The sequence below is a fragment of the Poecilia formosa genome, unplaced genomic scaffold, assembly GCF_000485575.1.
Source record: "Poecilia formosa unplaced genomic scaffold, Poecilia_formosa-5.1.2 Scaffold350, whole genome shotgun sequence".
Classification (NCBI taxonomy): domain Eukaryota; kingdom Metazoa; phylum Chordata; class Actinopteri; order Cyprinodontiformes; family Poeciliidae; genus Poecilia; species Poecilia formosa.
The window spans coordinates 108,272-123,412 of NW_006800289.1; the positions used below are offsets into that span (position 1 = coordinate 108,272).

General features: G+C 40.1%; 2 protein-coding genes across 2 annotated transcripts in view; one reads left to right on the forward strand and one right to left on the reverse strand.

Moving 5' to 3' along the window:
• Nucleotides 1–12,000, reverse strand: LOC103153419 (aconitate hydratase, mitochondrial). The gene is made up of 18 exons (XM_007574333.2): nucleotides 11,901–12,000; nucleotides 10,180–10,322; nucleotides 8,677–8,935; nucleotides 8,400–8,492; nucleotides 7,432–7,590; nucleotides 7,171–7,321; nucleotides 6,532–6,636; nucleotides 6,367–6,458; nucleotides 4,991–5,096; nucleotides 4,599–4,756; nucleotides 3,967–4,040; nucleotides 3,060–3,171; nucleotides 2,756–2,938; nucleotides 2,551–2,646; nucleotides 2,061–2,252; nucleotides 1,783–1,915; nucleotides 421–542; nucleotides 1–346 (listed from the first exon to the last, which is right to left on the reverse strand). The coding sequence occupies exons 1-18, from the start codon at nucleotides 11,934–11,936 to the stop codon at nucleotides 215–217; spliced, it is 2,346 nt and encodes a 781-aa protein (XP_007574395.1). The 5' UTR covers nucleotides 11,937–12,000; the 3' UTR covers nucleotides 1–214.
• A 1,645-nt stretch (nucleotides 12,001–13,645) lies between these two features.
• tob2 (transducer of ERBB2, 2) overlaps nucleotides 13,646–15,141 on the forward strand; it is a 7,803-nt gene continuing 6,307 nt past the window's right edge. The window contains exon 1 of the mRNA XM_007574334.2: nucleotides 13,646–13,895. The gene's annotated coding sequence lies outside the window, so the exon portion shown is untranslated. The remainder of the gene's footprint in view (nucleotides 13,896–15,141) is intronic.

A 15,141-nucleotide genomic window follows, 5' to 3' on the forward strand; every position in this document is an offset into this window, starting at 1 on the left:
TTTTTCTTCAAATATTTTTGACTAAACTTGTGCAACTCAACTTGTGAACTGAGAGGGCCTCAAGAACCTTTAAGTGCTGACTCATCGGTGTGCGCTTTCTATCGGTACAGCGACCTTTTTAATGCATGTGTGTTGCATCCTGGGAGCGAAAACGACCAAACACGAGTCGGTTTCCCGTCCGGTCACCCCTCCGCCGTCTCTCTCCTCTCGGCAGCTACAGCAGCTCCTTCATCCTGTTGAGAGCCGAGCCGGCCTTGAACCACTCGATCTGCGTCTCGTTGAAGGTGTGGCTCAGGGAGATGGACTCCTGGCTCCCGTCGCAGTGCTTGATCACGGCCGTCAGCGGCTGGAGACGGGAGACATGCGTCAGCGGGAAGCGTTAGAAGACGGATGATGTCACCGGCGCAGGACGCCGCTCACCTTCCCGGGAGCGAAGGACTTGAGGCCGGTGATTGAAATCGTGTCGTCCGGGCGGATTCTGTCGTAGTCGTCGGGGTTGGAGAAAGTCAGAGGCAGCAGGCCTTGCTTCTTCAGATTGGTCTCTGTGGAAAAAAAAGAAAGAGAACGATGAAAGAAAAAACATCTAGCAGGACAGGTAACTTAAAGTTTGCTCTGTGGAGAAACAAAAGGTGAGAAAATTATGTTATTCTAAGTAGAACAATTTTTTTAAAAATGGTTTACATTTGGACTTGTGAACGTCGTTTAAACTTGATAATTAACTGAGGAAGGAGGTCAAATGAAACCAAAACTAAACATTTCAGCTTGTCTGCAAAAAACCAGTCAGAAAACCAACACTGCTCGTCATCCTGAACGCACCATCACGAAACCTGGTGTGATCAATCAATCACATGAGGAATTAAAATGACATCCATAATTTCCATTTTGGTCATGAATATTTTTTATGAGGCGTTATAATCTATTTTATTTTAGGTTTTGGTTGTGTGTGGTTTTTACTTCCGTTTCATTCATTGTTTTTGGTCGTTGTGTTTTATTTTGTATATCTAAATCATGTTCCAGTGTATTCTGTATAAAAATGAAAGTCTATTAGTTTGTGAGAGGGCGAAGCTGCATTATTATGCCACTATCATCATAATATTGCTGGAAAATGGTCTCAAAACAGTAACATTGTGGTTTATCGCAGTAATTACTATGACAATTTATCGTCCAGTAATATTTGTAGCATGACAGAGCTAGCATGATGGTGGCAGCAGGAGATGATGTTTTCTGGGTAAAAATAAAAAAGTTGTAATAAAAATGCATCACTCACTCAATCAGGCAATTTGTAGCGATAAAATGTTTTTGTTTTTTTGTTGTGGAGATAAATTTTAAGATTCCAGCTGCAATACTGTTTTAAAATGTCTGGCTGGTTTGAAAACACAGCGTTGATTGAGTTGAGAAGAAATGATAAGAGCATATTGATGTGTTGGAAGGGCCTAGTCAAAGTCCAAACTAAATCTAAGTTAGATTATGTTACAAGTATGTTGCTGTGTCTGGTCCATCACACATCTCAGTAAAGTAGCTAGAATAAATAATAATAATAAAGTTTGAGAAACTTTAAAATGAGAAAAGGTTTAGGGCATAAATACTTAATAATAATAAATAGGAAGTATATTTTTACCCCAAGACTTTGTGTTCAGGAATAAAACAAAACTGGCTGCATTAAATTATAATATTTTCTAATTTAGGAATACATTATCCTGTTTAATCAGTTCCTGCTCTATTATGAGATCAGTTCCATCAAGAGGAAATAAAAATGTTTGATTCCTCTGCTGAGAAACTAACCGTGGATTCTGGCAAAGCTCTTGACGATGATGGCGCGTCCCCCCAGGTGCCGCGGCTCCAGGGCGGCGTGCTCCCGACTGGATCCCTCCCCGTAGTTCTCATCTCCCACCACCACCCAGTTCACGCCGTTGGCCTGCAATTTACAAGAGATGAGCAAAGATTCACGATCCACTCAAAGGGAAATGATTTCAAAAACATAAACAGATTTCAACCAGGCAGTAACAAGCAAAAACAAAGGAGACGGTGAATAAAATGAAATGAAATGAAAGGAGTCCCACCTTGTAGAAGCGAGCCACGTCGGGGACGCCGCCGTACTCCCCGGTCAGCTGGTTCTTCACCTTGTTGACGGCGTCGTTCTCCATGTTGACGGCGCCGATCAGCAGGTTGTTGGAGATGTTGTCCAGGTGGCCACGGAACTTCAGCCAGGGCCCGGCGGCGCTGATGTGGTCGGTGGTGCATTTTCCCTTAACCTGTTGGTGGGAAACACGAGGAGCGAGGCCCGTCACGGTAACGCAGCTCGCTGGACGATAAGTTCTCCCAGAAAGTATTGCGATAAAACGACGACCAGAGTTTCCTCCAGAGTATTATAAGCCTGGCGGGTCACCAGGCTTTACTTGTGACCCCACCAGGCTAAGCTTTGCTTATTTATTTAACTCTTTTTAAAATGCATTTTTTTCTGAGGCAGACTAACGGAAACAGAGGCAGATCCGTTAATCTGGCTCAGAATAAAAACACGATAATCCTGTGAGTTAAATACGTCTACCTCACCTTGATGAGGACCCTCATGTCCTCCAGATCTCTCCCATTCCACTTGTCGAAAGGCTCCAACAGCTGCAGACGCGTGCTGGAGGGGCTCACGTCTACCTGTACGGCAACAAAACAGGGTCAAAACGAGAGCTCTTCCGTCTGTACGTCAAAAACGTCACGACTTCTGGAGAGTCCTGATGTTGATCGTTAAGCCTTCGTGCCTCACCTGGACCGAGGCGCTCTCAGCAGGGGGGTGCTGGTACGTGTCCTGGCCCGGGTCGAAGTCTCTGGACGGGAGCTCGTCGCCTGTGGGAGGCTCCAGCTTGAATTTCTCCCCACTGGGGGCCATCAGGTAGTCGGTCTCCGGGTTGAAGCTGAGGGTCCCGGCCAGAGCCAGAGCTGTGACGATCTGCGAGAGATTACAGCAAAACGCAGCAAAACTTAGAGAGAAAGTGTCAATCCTCCCTGATGCGCATTAAAAAATAAGAACTTTATGATTTTAAACTTCCTCCTTTGTGTTGAGCTCTTACTTCAGGAGAAGTTACAAAAGCGTGAGTCGCCGGGTTGGCATCATTCCTGGCAGTGAAGTTCCTGTTGAAGGACGTCACTATGGTGTTCTTCTCTCCTTTCTTAACGTCTCTCCTGAAAAAAAACAACAAAAAGAGAGCAAATAAAACTCAAAACATAACCGACAAATACAATAAAACAACCCACTGACTTTTCCATAAGAGATTAAAAAAAAAACACTTATCTTGTTTCAAAGTAACATGACTTGCTTAGCTGAAGCTATTGAGGTCTGTCGCTTTGGCTTATGATCATCATTTGAGATTGAAAACGAGATTAAAAATAAAAACAAGATTGTAATAATTTGTCCAGATTTTTCACAAGAACGACAAAACATACTCATAACTTTACATCTGGAACTAGTTTAGATATATTTTTCTTTTGAGTTACACAACACTCAAACCAAATTCACGATCCTTTAACTGTTCCACAATTTGTCACATAACAAACAAACAAACTGTATTTTATTGAGATTTTACATGCTGGAGCAACAAAAAGCAGCACATGGTGACCTGGAAGGAAGAGGACAGAGTGTGGGAAGCAACTGGATTTTATTTAGGGGTATCACAGTAAAGCTGATGCCTTTACAGGACATTTGTAATTATACCAAAGTGAACTTTTCAAAGAAATGGACCACATTTTCTAATCAAGTGACGTCTGAAGTCAAAGAGTTGCACTGGACTGAATCCAAATGCACTCGCTGCCTTCAGAAGAGGAAATGAATCCCGCTTTGTGTGGAAGGCTCTTTAGTCTTTAAATCGTTGCATAAACTTTGAAACGGTTTCTGTTAAAACCACAACATCGAAGCCAGGAGCCATCAGACCAGCTTTTCTGCTCCGAGTCTGAATCAGGTCTTATAAACGAGGCGCGTACCTGTCCCACTGGCCGATGCACGGACCGCAAGCGTTCGCCAGAACGACTCCTCCAACATCGCTCAAAATCTTGGCCTGAGACATAAATGACATTTATTTCAGAAGGTAAAACAAAAACAAAACAAAAGAACATCAGATCTGGGGTCTGCAACCTGAACCAGTGGCTTTTCACGCCTTTCAAAATGGCTCTTAATCACTTTGGCTAGAAATTATGAAAACAATCTCAGGTTTCAGTTCATTTCTACAATATTTGCATTAAATTTCCACAGAAAATGACACTAAAGTAACATGAGTATGCTTTTAAATCTGTTCTTTTTTTGTCATGTGCTTTTAACGTTTTTACATCATTTTCCACAGGAAAAAAAAAGATCCATCTTTGTTTTACTAAATTTTATATCTATCTGTATCTTAAATCCTAAAAATAGAAATAAAATGATTCTTGAAAAAGTACAATAAACTATAGTAGAAATTCATCTGAAATTATAATTTTTTAATATTTTTTAAGTCATGTCACATTTGCAGCTCTAAGAGAGTTTTATTTCGGTGGTCTGAGAGTAAAAATATCTCTTTAAAATGTTTGATGTCTCATAAAAAGCTGAACTTTCTTTCTCTCCCTGTGTATTTTTGACTCACATATCCGTCTCTCTCGATGGTGGCGCGGATCTGCTCCGAGCCCGGCGTGACCGTGAACTGGGCCTTACACTTCAGGCCTTTGTCCAGGGCCTGCTTGGCCAGAGAGGCGGCTCTGCCCATGTCCTCATAGCTGGAGTTGGTGCAGCTGCCGATCAGACCTGTTTGGGTTCGAAAATTTGGAAACGTCAAATCAACAACGGACGAGAAGCAGATGCTTGTTCGTCTGACACGCAGCGCTCAAGGTGACTTTAGAGGACCGGAGTCACAGCCGAGCCGAAACGGGATCTGGTCAATACCGCGGCGAGGAGGAACAAAGACCCGAGTGTCTGATTTCACTGAACGAAGCATTAACAGAGAGCGTAAGGCGATACGGCCGCGCCACAAATACCCACCGACTTTAACCTCCAGGGGCCAGCCGCTTTTCTTAGCGACGGCTCCGATCTCAGACACGGGATGGGCCAAGTCGGGGGTGAACGGCCCGTTGATGTGAGGCTTCAGCTGGAAAAGCAACGAAGAAGAAAAGTAATGAGACCCTTGAACTGCACTGCAAAAACAAACCCCTCAAAGTCTTACCAAGTATTTCTGACCTCGTTTCTAGTGTAAATATCCAGGCCTGTCATGATTAAATAACCCAAAACTTATTGCGATAAATAATGATTTTGTTGTTTTGAGACCATTTTCAATTATATCCTCCTGACTACCAGTAGTTCATTTTTGTCCTCTGTAGAGGACATTTCTAAACTTGAATATCTCCCACCCCCTGCATTCTACTGAATTAATTCCTTTTGGTATCTGGAGAGGACATTTAGGGCCTTTCAACGATACCACATATGAAGGGGTGGGACTTTTGTTTGTATCTTTTTCTAATACATAAAAATTGCGTTCATCAGTAATAACATATTTTGTGGGACGAGACAAAGTAAGTGCATAAAACCTTTTATTACCTTACAAAGAATGTGGGATTTAAAAAAAATGGTGATTGGACAATTTTTTTTTCCTGGTAGTCAGGAGGATATAATAGTAACATAATATAATATATAATAGTGATAGTGGCACAATAATGCAAGAACAAGGATCAATAACCTTTAAACTCTAATGAGGATTTAAAGACTGGAACTGGAAAACATTTTAAATATCCAAGATAAACAAAGAAAACAAGAGAAACTACAAATAAAATGAATTATAAAGTCTCTGTAAATAAAATTATCATTCAAAAGAGGGCTAGTTGAGACTAAAACACCAGACGGAAGAAGTTTATCATTCAGTTTTTGGTAAAAAGAGAAAGAAAAGAGGAGGATGATGAATCAAGCAAATGAAAGTTATTGAGTTTCTTTTAATTTATCAGGAGATTAATCAATCGATTGTTTATTGTGACAGGCCTACAAATATCTTAGCACACTTAAGATAAAAAAAACCAGATTACAAGTAACTTTTCAGCAAGATATAGGATCTTGTTTCAAGGTAATAATTCCTTAATATTGCTTTTAAAAAGAAAAATGAAGTAATAAGTGAAATAACCTGCCAGTGGAACAAGACATTGTTCTCATATAAGTTAAAATGTCTTGTTCCACTGGCAGATTATTTCCACTTTCTCATCAATATTAAGGAATTATTGACTCAAAACCAGCTCCTATTTCATGCTTGTAAGCTAGTTTGTCTTATTCAAAGTGTACTAAGATATTTTCAATAGAAACTAGACCAGAAAGCGTTTTTTTGTTTTTTGTTTTTGCAGTGAGAGTCGTTTGTCCACTAAATCCTTGTAAGTCACCTCACTGAGGTTGATCTCGACGACTTGGTCGTATTCACAGCCCTCATCAGGAACGAGGTCGTCTCTGAACTCATCGGCAGCCGAGGCGATTTCTGGAGGACACAAGGAAACGGAGGTGAGGCCGACGGAGACCGAAGAATCGGAGGCGGACGGCGAGTCGCGGACCTTGGCGTCCGGTTTTCTGCAGGTAGGTCTTCATGCGGTGGTTGTAGGGGAAAACCGAGGTGGTGGCTCCGATCTCAGCGCCCATGTTGCAGATAGTGGCCATTCCTGCAACGTGTCAATGTATAGTTTTTAATCGCTACAGATGTAACGCTATAAAAAATAAGAAAAAGACCAATCACAAATTGTCAAATTTTTCTATTAAAATGACTTTTTTGTACTTTTAGGATGTTCTTCTGTTATAACTGTGCCTTTATTCTGCTAATATTCTGCATATTTTCCCATAATTAGAAAGAAATATTCTCATAATGTGGTTCTAACAATTCATCGTACAACTTACAGAAGGAATGACAGAATTTTTTTTAAACTATTTTCTGTCATTTGTGTTTTTACAAGAGAAAGCAAGAAAAAGAGAGCAAGACTTTCGGGAGATAACAGGAAGGCTAAACGTAGAACAAAAAAATCATTTTGAGTTTTCCACCTCCACCTATGACAGATTTGTTGGCAACATTTGACGAATTTCAGAGTGAAGGTACGGATCCAAATTGCTTCTTGCATCAAAATCAGAACCACAACGTTTTGTCTTTGATCGCTGCGTTTAATTTATAACACATTAGGATTTTCCCTTTGCCTCAATCTCACCAGTGCAGGAAATGGAGTCAACTCCAGGTCCGTGATACTCCACAATGGCCCCCGTGCCGCCTTTCACGGTCAGGATGCCGGCGACCTTCAGGATGACGTCCTTCGGGGACGTCCAACCGGACAGCGTCCCGGTCAGTCTCACTCCGATCACCTACGGAGAAAAACCACACAGGCAGGAAAACGCTTGGAAAACTTTGAGGAGAAACATGGGCAAAGACAAAAATAAAAGTTCTTGAAATGCGAGCTGAAATTAAAACACACCTTGGGACACTTGAGCTCCCACGGGATTCCAGCCATGACGTCGACGGCGTCAGCTCCGCCCACTCCGATGCAGATGCCGCCGAGGCCGCCGCCGTTGGGCGTGTGGGAGTCGGTCCCGATGAGCATCACCCCCGGATAGGCGTAATTCTCCAGGATGATCTGTTTAGGCAGCGGAAAATGAGGACATATTTTCTCAACACAAAAATGTAATTAGGTTGTTTATTCTCCCTCTTTTGTCCTTAAAAACAAAATTCAAGAGTGGATGAGTTATTTTTTTAATAATAATTAAAAAAACCAGAACGATCAAATTTCATGTTTTGTGCACTTTTTCCAGCATCACATTTTTGAGATAAAAACAATACAAATGAACTAAAGAAGACATTTTCAATTCACTAATGTATATCATATAATTTATTAATGTTAATAATGCCTTGCATTAGTATTCCACATTAAACAGCAGGGACAAGATAAACTAAAATACAACTAATTTTATGTTTTGAATCGTCTCTCTCACCCTGCACACCCGACTGGTCTGAGAAAGTTACATAAAAATCTAGAAGAAAAAAAAAGTTCTCCCTAAGTTTTCTGGTATTTAGTAAACAGGAATAATTTTGGTAATTCTAACCGACCTAAAAAAAAACGAGAGAAATTTAACTTTCTGATTTAACTTTAGGAAAATCAGACAAATCAGACGTTTGGGGAAAAATGTGTACGTCTCTTTTAATTTTTTTTTTTATATCTTGGTTTAACTACAAGAAAATGTTTCCTAAATTTATCAAATGTTATATTTGCACTTCATTACAAAACTGTGCAGTTTCAAGCACTTTCAAGGACGTTGTATGGAAATCCAGCATTTTCCAAACCTTGAAACCACCTCATTGAAATTCAAGCATTTTACAATTTTCAAGGGAAATAAGCAAAGCATCAAACAAGAACAGATTTATCGTACATTAGTGTAAACGCCGTACCTGGTGGATGATCCCTGAGCCTGGTTTCCAGAAGCCGACTCCATATTTAGCAGCGGAAGTCGCGAGGAAGTTGTACACTTCCTGGTTCACTTCCTGTTTTCAGGGAACAGAAGGAAGCAACTAGATTATGAGATTTCATGAACATTTTCTTAGAGTTAGTGGTGCACACTTTGATCTGATGTTCGCTGTGAATTTGCAAAGCACGACAGAGAAGCTGGTGAAGCTAAAACGTGTCGCTGCGGTTCAGGAAGCCAATCCTCCTCTGGCCTCGGCTCACCTTTGCCCTCTGCAGGTCCTGAGCTCCTCCAATCTGAGCTTCGATCAGGTGGTCGCAGTGGATGGTGGAGGGGACGGCCACCTTGGGCAGGCCGCTGCTGATGAACTGCAGCATGGCCATCTGGGCCGTGGCGTCCTGCATGGCCACGCGGTCCGGACGCAGGCGCAGGTAGGTGCGGCCGCGGTCGATTTCCTGCCCCGCCGGATCGTCCAGGTGGCCGTAGACGATCTTCTCGGACAGAGTCAGGGGCCTGCCGAGCCTGGCGTGGAGGATTGTAGGAGAGCGTTTAGGAAGGATTTCAACTTTTTTTTTTTTCCAAACTTTACTGAATTTTATCAGGATTTTGTTCAACTCATCTGCATTTCAGCTGCAAGTTTCTTGGTTTTCGTCTTCACCAGATTTTCAACGTCTAAGGAATTAAATTCTCAGCCTGACGTTTTATCTCAGGGATTGGATGGGACAACGTCAACATCTAAATATGGGATTTGACCATCATGATATTTTGTGGTACTATTGTAATGATGGTAAAAGTGACAGTAAGAATTTTTATTACTTCTTTTTTTACATAACTTTGACTGAATGGCTCCACAAACGCAAATACAGCTCTGGATAAACTTGTAATATGATTCTTTTGGACAACAGTATCATAAAGAAGTGGGATTTGTACCACTAAATGCACAGTAACTGCATTTAATAACATTTTTAAGCTTATTGACATTTATTGGTACTTTCAAAAAAACTGTGGAAATAAATAATAAAATAAACAATCCCAACAATATGGACGCTTTTTGGGGTTTTACACCTCATTCATTGGAATTTATCATGAAAATGGTAATATATTGCGATAAACGATACGATAAATGCCCCGCCCTAGCTACATCTCTGATTACCCAGTGTTTAGCCTGTCGGTTTAGTTTATGTCCATATCTTTGTAAGTTTTTAAGTAGAGAGTATTGATGTCTTTTCTCCTTTCCATACTTTAAATGTTTATTGATTTTTTATCTGTGAAGCATTTTATCGCAGTTGCTTTGATGTACTTTGTAAATAAAGCAGAAGCAGTCGGCAATAAAACTATTTGAATAATTTATCAAGAAAGAGAAGATGACAATTACAAACAGGCTTTAAAATTCAATAAGACAGATGATACGTGTGGGTTCACATGCAGGACGTGATCCCACCGTTATTTAAGCATTTCTGCAAACTACAGAGAGAAACAGTGGTGTGAAGCTGATATATTTATCATATTTAAATCTTTTAAAGAATTTGAACATCAATATATGACTAGCGGTAACTTCTAATTTGGAGTCTAATGTGGCAGTTTGGACAAACCGCTTAATAATAACCAAACATTTTTACTATCGCTGACTTCTGAAGAAGTTGGTTGTGGTAGATTTTAAGTAATGTCATCAAAAATGTCACTCGTGTGTTCAGCTACGTCATAAAGTCCCATTTAAAATACAGAGGAGTTTGTAGAGCAACGTCACAGTTTGTGGAACCGCTGACCTCCTGCGTACGATGCCGATGTTCTCGTGCATCTTCCCGTAGCCGATGCTGGAGCCGGGCTCAAAGCGGCTCATGGCCGCCCCGGCCCTGGCGCTCAACACGGCGGCGACATGAAACCGCCTCGCCCCGGTTCCGAGAGCCAGCTGGACCAGGAGAGGCAGCAAGTCACACAGGACAATAAAAGCAGAACTTCATCAAAGCATTTGTTGTAAATTTGTTGTAAAGCAAAGTGTTGGTAAGAGAGGAATTTTTATTACACAAGACAAGGAATAAAAACACTAACGCTGGTTAAAGTGCAGTTGGCTGCACAAATAAAAATGCTCCTTCTTATCCGTAAACAGCTCAGTCAGATTTTCACAATGAGAGCAAAACATTTATTCACGTATATAATAAGTAAAAGTGTTTTGTCACAGCAATTACACTTCAGAGCTAAACAGAAGTGCGGCACTGCGACGGATGATCAGAGGCGCTTTAAGGTTATTTGTTTGTGCTGCATTTTTACCATCGCTGCTCTCTGAGAAAACTGGGTGAAGGTTCCTGCAGCTCGAATTGCAGCAGACCGGCCTCACCCACCCACTGAACTCTGGGTAATTTGATAACTCTGACCGGATTAAACATTTTCACAACCTGGTAACCAAGGTTACCAAGACATCTGAAATACTGTCAGTCTCTGATCTACACACATTCTCTCTCCAGGAAAACGGTAAGAAAGAAAAGGGTTTTTAACACAGTTTTTCTATTATGATCTGTATTTCAAGTTTTTACTTTAGCATTTTATAATAAAGCCATTAAAAAAGTATATGGACTCCTGTTAACATGCTGTGTTTTCTCTGAGATGTTAAAAGAAAGACTTCTTCTGTAAATCTTTTCAAACTTGTAAAGCATGAGACTTGTTTCCGGTACAATTAAAGTGAAAATAAAAGGGATGAAATGACACAAAACACTAAAAACGGCAATAAAACTATTGTGATTAATATTTTATCATGAAGCTTTGGATTTTATCTGTGAAAATTGCTAGATAAATTATTGTTATTCAACCAAGAAGCTTTTTTTCTGATAGGAAATGAGGCCCATCTCATTTCCTATCACTCAAACTACAGTGTAAAAAAAGGATCAATTGAAAAAAAAAAAAAAAAAAACGTTTTGCTTACATTTTAATTTTAAAAGATGTCATGTCAAATAAGGATTCTGGAAATTAAATGATGATTAAACTCCTACCAAACAAAACTTGTTTGCCAGTAAAAAAAAAAAAAAAAGCGCTTCATTAAAGTTTGAATAATTCTTACCAACTTTAACTTGTTCAACACAAGAAAAAAAACTTGCCTCCTATAAATTAGCACCCATCTTTGAGGTTTACATATGCAAATTATTGACGCATGACAAACGTAAACAAGACTTGAATCTGGACATATTACAACAAACATTGTCAAAGGATATAAATTTCGTCGTGCTCGTCAGAAACAACATAAACTGACCGTTATTAAATCTCATTTATGTGCGCGTGAGAGCAGCTCATCAGTCTCTGTGAACTTATGTGACTCGCTGAGCTGCCAGGAGTTAAATCACGTCGTAAAACACGTAACCTTGCGTTCACCTTGCGAATAGCAGCGGCCGAAGACTCGTTATCAGACACCGCCTGACTTCTGCTGACTGTAGTCGATCATGTTAATTAACTACATGTTTAAAAGCAGCCCTGTAAAAGTATAAACACATTTTCTCACCCGGAGTCTGGTTACAGTCGTGCAGTAAGACGCCATTTTGTAGTTTCTTCTCCGCGGCGTGTCGCACTTTCATCACGTCAGCAACTGATTTCAAGAAAGAGGAGTTAAGATTCAATTTCACATCTAATTTTAGACAAAATTGTGATTTTTAATTTCTTCGTGACCTTGATTTATTTGTTCATGTGTTTCATACTTAATATAAAATATGTTTCACCCATAAAAATCTGTGTAATAAATAATGTTTAGTTCTTTGTTTTTTTATTGACGCGTTTGAATAGTTCGGGTTTTTTAGAGTGCAACAATTAAACAACAAGCTTCAAATATTTTTATAACAAGAATTGTGTGCACAAGTTGGATATCCCCATATTATATTGAATGTACCAAATCTGGTTAAAGCCCTATCCTGTTTGTACACAGCCAGAAAACCTCTGACATCTTTCTGGTTGGATATTTTTCCTCCAAATTTGCTTTCTGTTATTGTTGTCAAAAAGCACAACCGTTGTCTCATCTGACATTTAGGAAAAAATTACAAAAATCTTTACTTCAGGTTGATTAGTTCCTTTAACAATCTTTCAAGAGTGGCCAAAATACAAAACATGGTACAACGTGAAGCTGCCCATAACGGTGAGCTGTGAGTCCCCTTGTTATGCTTTTAGATTTGTTTAAAAACGTCTGTGCTTATTAGATTATTTTTAAAAAAAAATACTGAGATTACTGCACAAGTTCTTAAATACCAGGTGAAATTTATTTTAGGGGAAATCACTACACACAATTGTTAAATTTGGCTCTTCAGTCAGTTTTTATTTTTTTAGGGAGGCTGGGTGTTTTATTGCTCTGTCCAAGGGTGTGTTTCATAATCCTCTCTGATGATACACACAACCTTGCTCACATGATTGTGACTGAGTTGGTCTTACTGTACTTTCTTTTTTTGGTGTCTCACACTTAAATTGAGTTTCATCTCCCAGCTTGTTTTGTTTAGAACAAATAAATATGATCAGAAAGGCATTATCAGTTTCTTTCCTCATTTACTGTGAAATAATAATAATCAAACTGGTAATTAATTAGCGTTTCACATGTTTTAAATTTTGTACTTTTATTATTTTCTTCTGTGGTTTATTGTCATTGTTATTCTAAATAAGTTTTAATATTGTATTGTAAAGCTAAAACTATGTTATTTCAGAAACAGCTGATGTGAAGTCAAAGTCTTTTTGAACACCTATAACAAATTTAAATAAATGCTCACCGCAGTGAAAAACATAAACATTTACTGGAATCTTTAGGAACATCATATCCCATAAGCCATTGCCAAAACTGACTTCGCTTCAGCTGCTGCTGACCAATAAACCGGTGGTCTTCCTCCATATCAGCCAATAAAAACTCTGTTGCTATCACTATTAGTATTTTTAGTAAATTGTTCAGTGAAGAAAAATGTCTCTCCGCCGTGTAAGCTAGTGCCTACAAAAATAATACTATATACTACATGCCAAAATTGGGCACTATTTTTCGTCTCGTTTGAAAGATTTTGTCTAAAAAGAATAATATTTGTGTTTCTTTTATTTTAATGAGGCTGCATATTTATTGAAAGCAATTGCCTTAGAGAGAAACTGTAATCATATATGACTGGTAGATGACTATAAGTCCTCAAAATAATAATAATAAAAAAGAAGTATGCATCACTCATGATGAGCAAAAAAGTAGTCCCTGTCGTCACAGGGGTGTGGGCGACTCACAGTGTATAAATACGCCGGGTTGTCAAACAGTAAAGTTTCAGCAGACACCTCCATAGCAAAGTGTCACCGGGAGGCAAAGTACGTCAGATAATTAGAGCTGCGGTGGCAAAAGGGGAAAAATACCGAAACGTGTGGAGAAAATATCAAGCTCGCGAACCCGTGGACTGTCACCTCCGCCTTGAATTCAAATTAATTATACGGGAATTAATATAGAGAACCAGGAGCGCAAACCAAGCTCGGACATCATCATCGTTATCACTGATAGGTGAGTACGTACACGTCACCCGGTGCTTGAAGTGGAGACATTTCTCCTTAATGTCGATATATGGAGCATCCTGTTGGGATGTGCTGGTGTTTTTCCACAGCTCTGTCTGTAAGGAAAGGCTGTGCTTGGCTCGGACACTGAATTGAGCGTTTGTCTGTTTGCTCTCCTCCTTATTCAATGCACATTTCCAGCCGCACATCGTCCAAACGCAGCCTTATTACAGTGTGTTCCGCGGACGTTTCCTCGAGGATGTTTATGCTGAGACAGGCTCTCTCATTGGTCGGTTGCATCCTCGATAGGCTGCTCAGCACTTCATTAGCTTTACGATTTAATTTTCAGTGGCATTTCTGTAAAAAGAAAAACAAACAAAAAGGAGGGACCCTCCACTTGCACTGGCAGCTAAGTAAGTGTACTCTCTGTTCCAGTGGCTTCAGACCGACACTAATCTCCCTCTGTCTCAGTCCATGCAAACCTTTTAGGATATACTTCTTGTTCATTCTTCTGTTTGCATATTTGTCTACGCTTTGGCTTTATCATTTTTAAATGTAAATCATTTGAAAAGGGTGCAGAAATGTGACACAATAAGACAAATCGCAATAGTTTGAAGCTTCTATTATGCAACTGCTTCCTTTCAACACAATCCTTGTAAAAGGTTATTTTTTGGTATTAATTTAAAGTGCTGAACACTGTGGGCTTTAACCTGACTCATAGTAGCAAGCACTGCTCCATAATGAGTCCATGTAAACAAACACAACACCTCTGATCCTGCTGACGCTCAGACTTACAACAACAGACCCTGCAATAATAAAACCAGCTTGTGTCTGATGGCTAAAGCAGGAAGCTGTAGGTTATTTTGAGTTGGATTTACTTGCATCTCTACCATATGGGGCGCAATATGCAGTAGTAAAGGCACATTTCTGGATCCTTCTCTTCAATGACACTAGTTTCAAGTGAAGCGTGTTGAGATGCATTTGTTCCACAGACGGTGCAAAAAAAAAAAAACGACGAGGCCCCCTATTTATAGCTCTTTCGTACAACCCTTACCCCCATCGTTCTCCTTCAAAGTCATGTGAAAGGAGAGTTTGGATTTTGCCTTTAGGGGCCGTCAGCCCTGTGGCCGGGCAGCCGGCCTGCGCGAGCTTTGTCCCTGATAACATTAGAATTGTCTTTAATCTGAGCCGCCTTCCTAATCTTAACCGCTGAATCCCCCATCTGTCAGGGAGGTGTGTGTGTGTGTGTGTGTGTG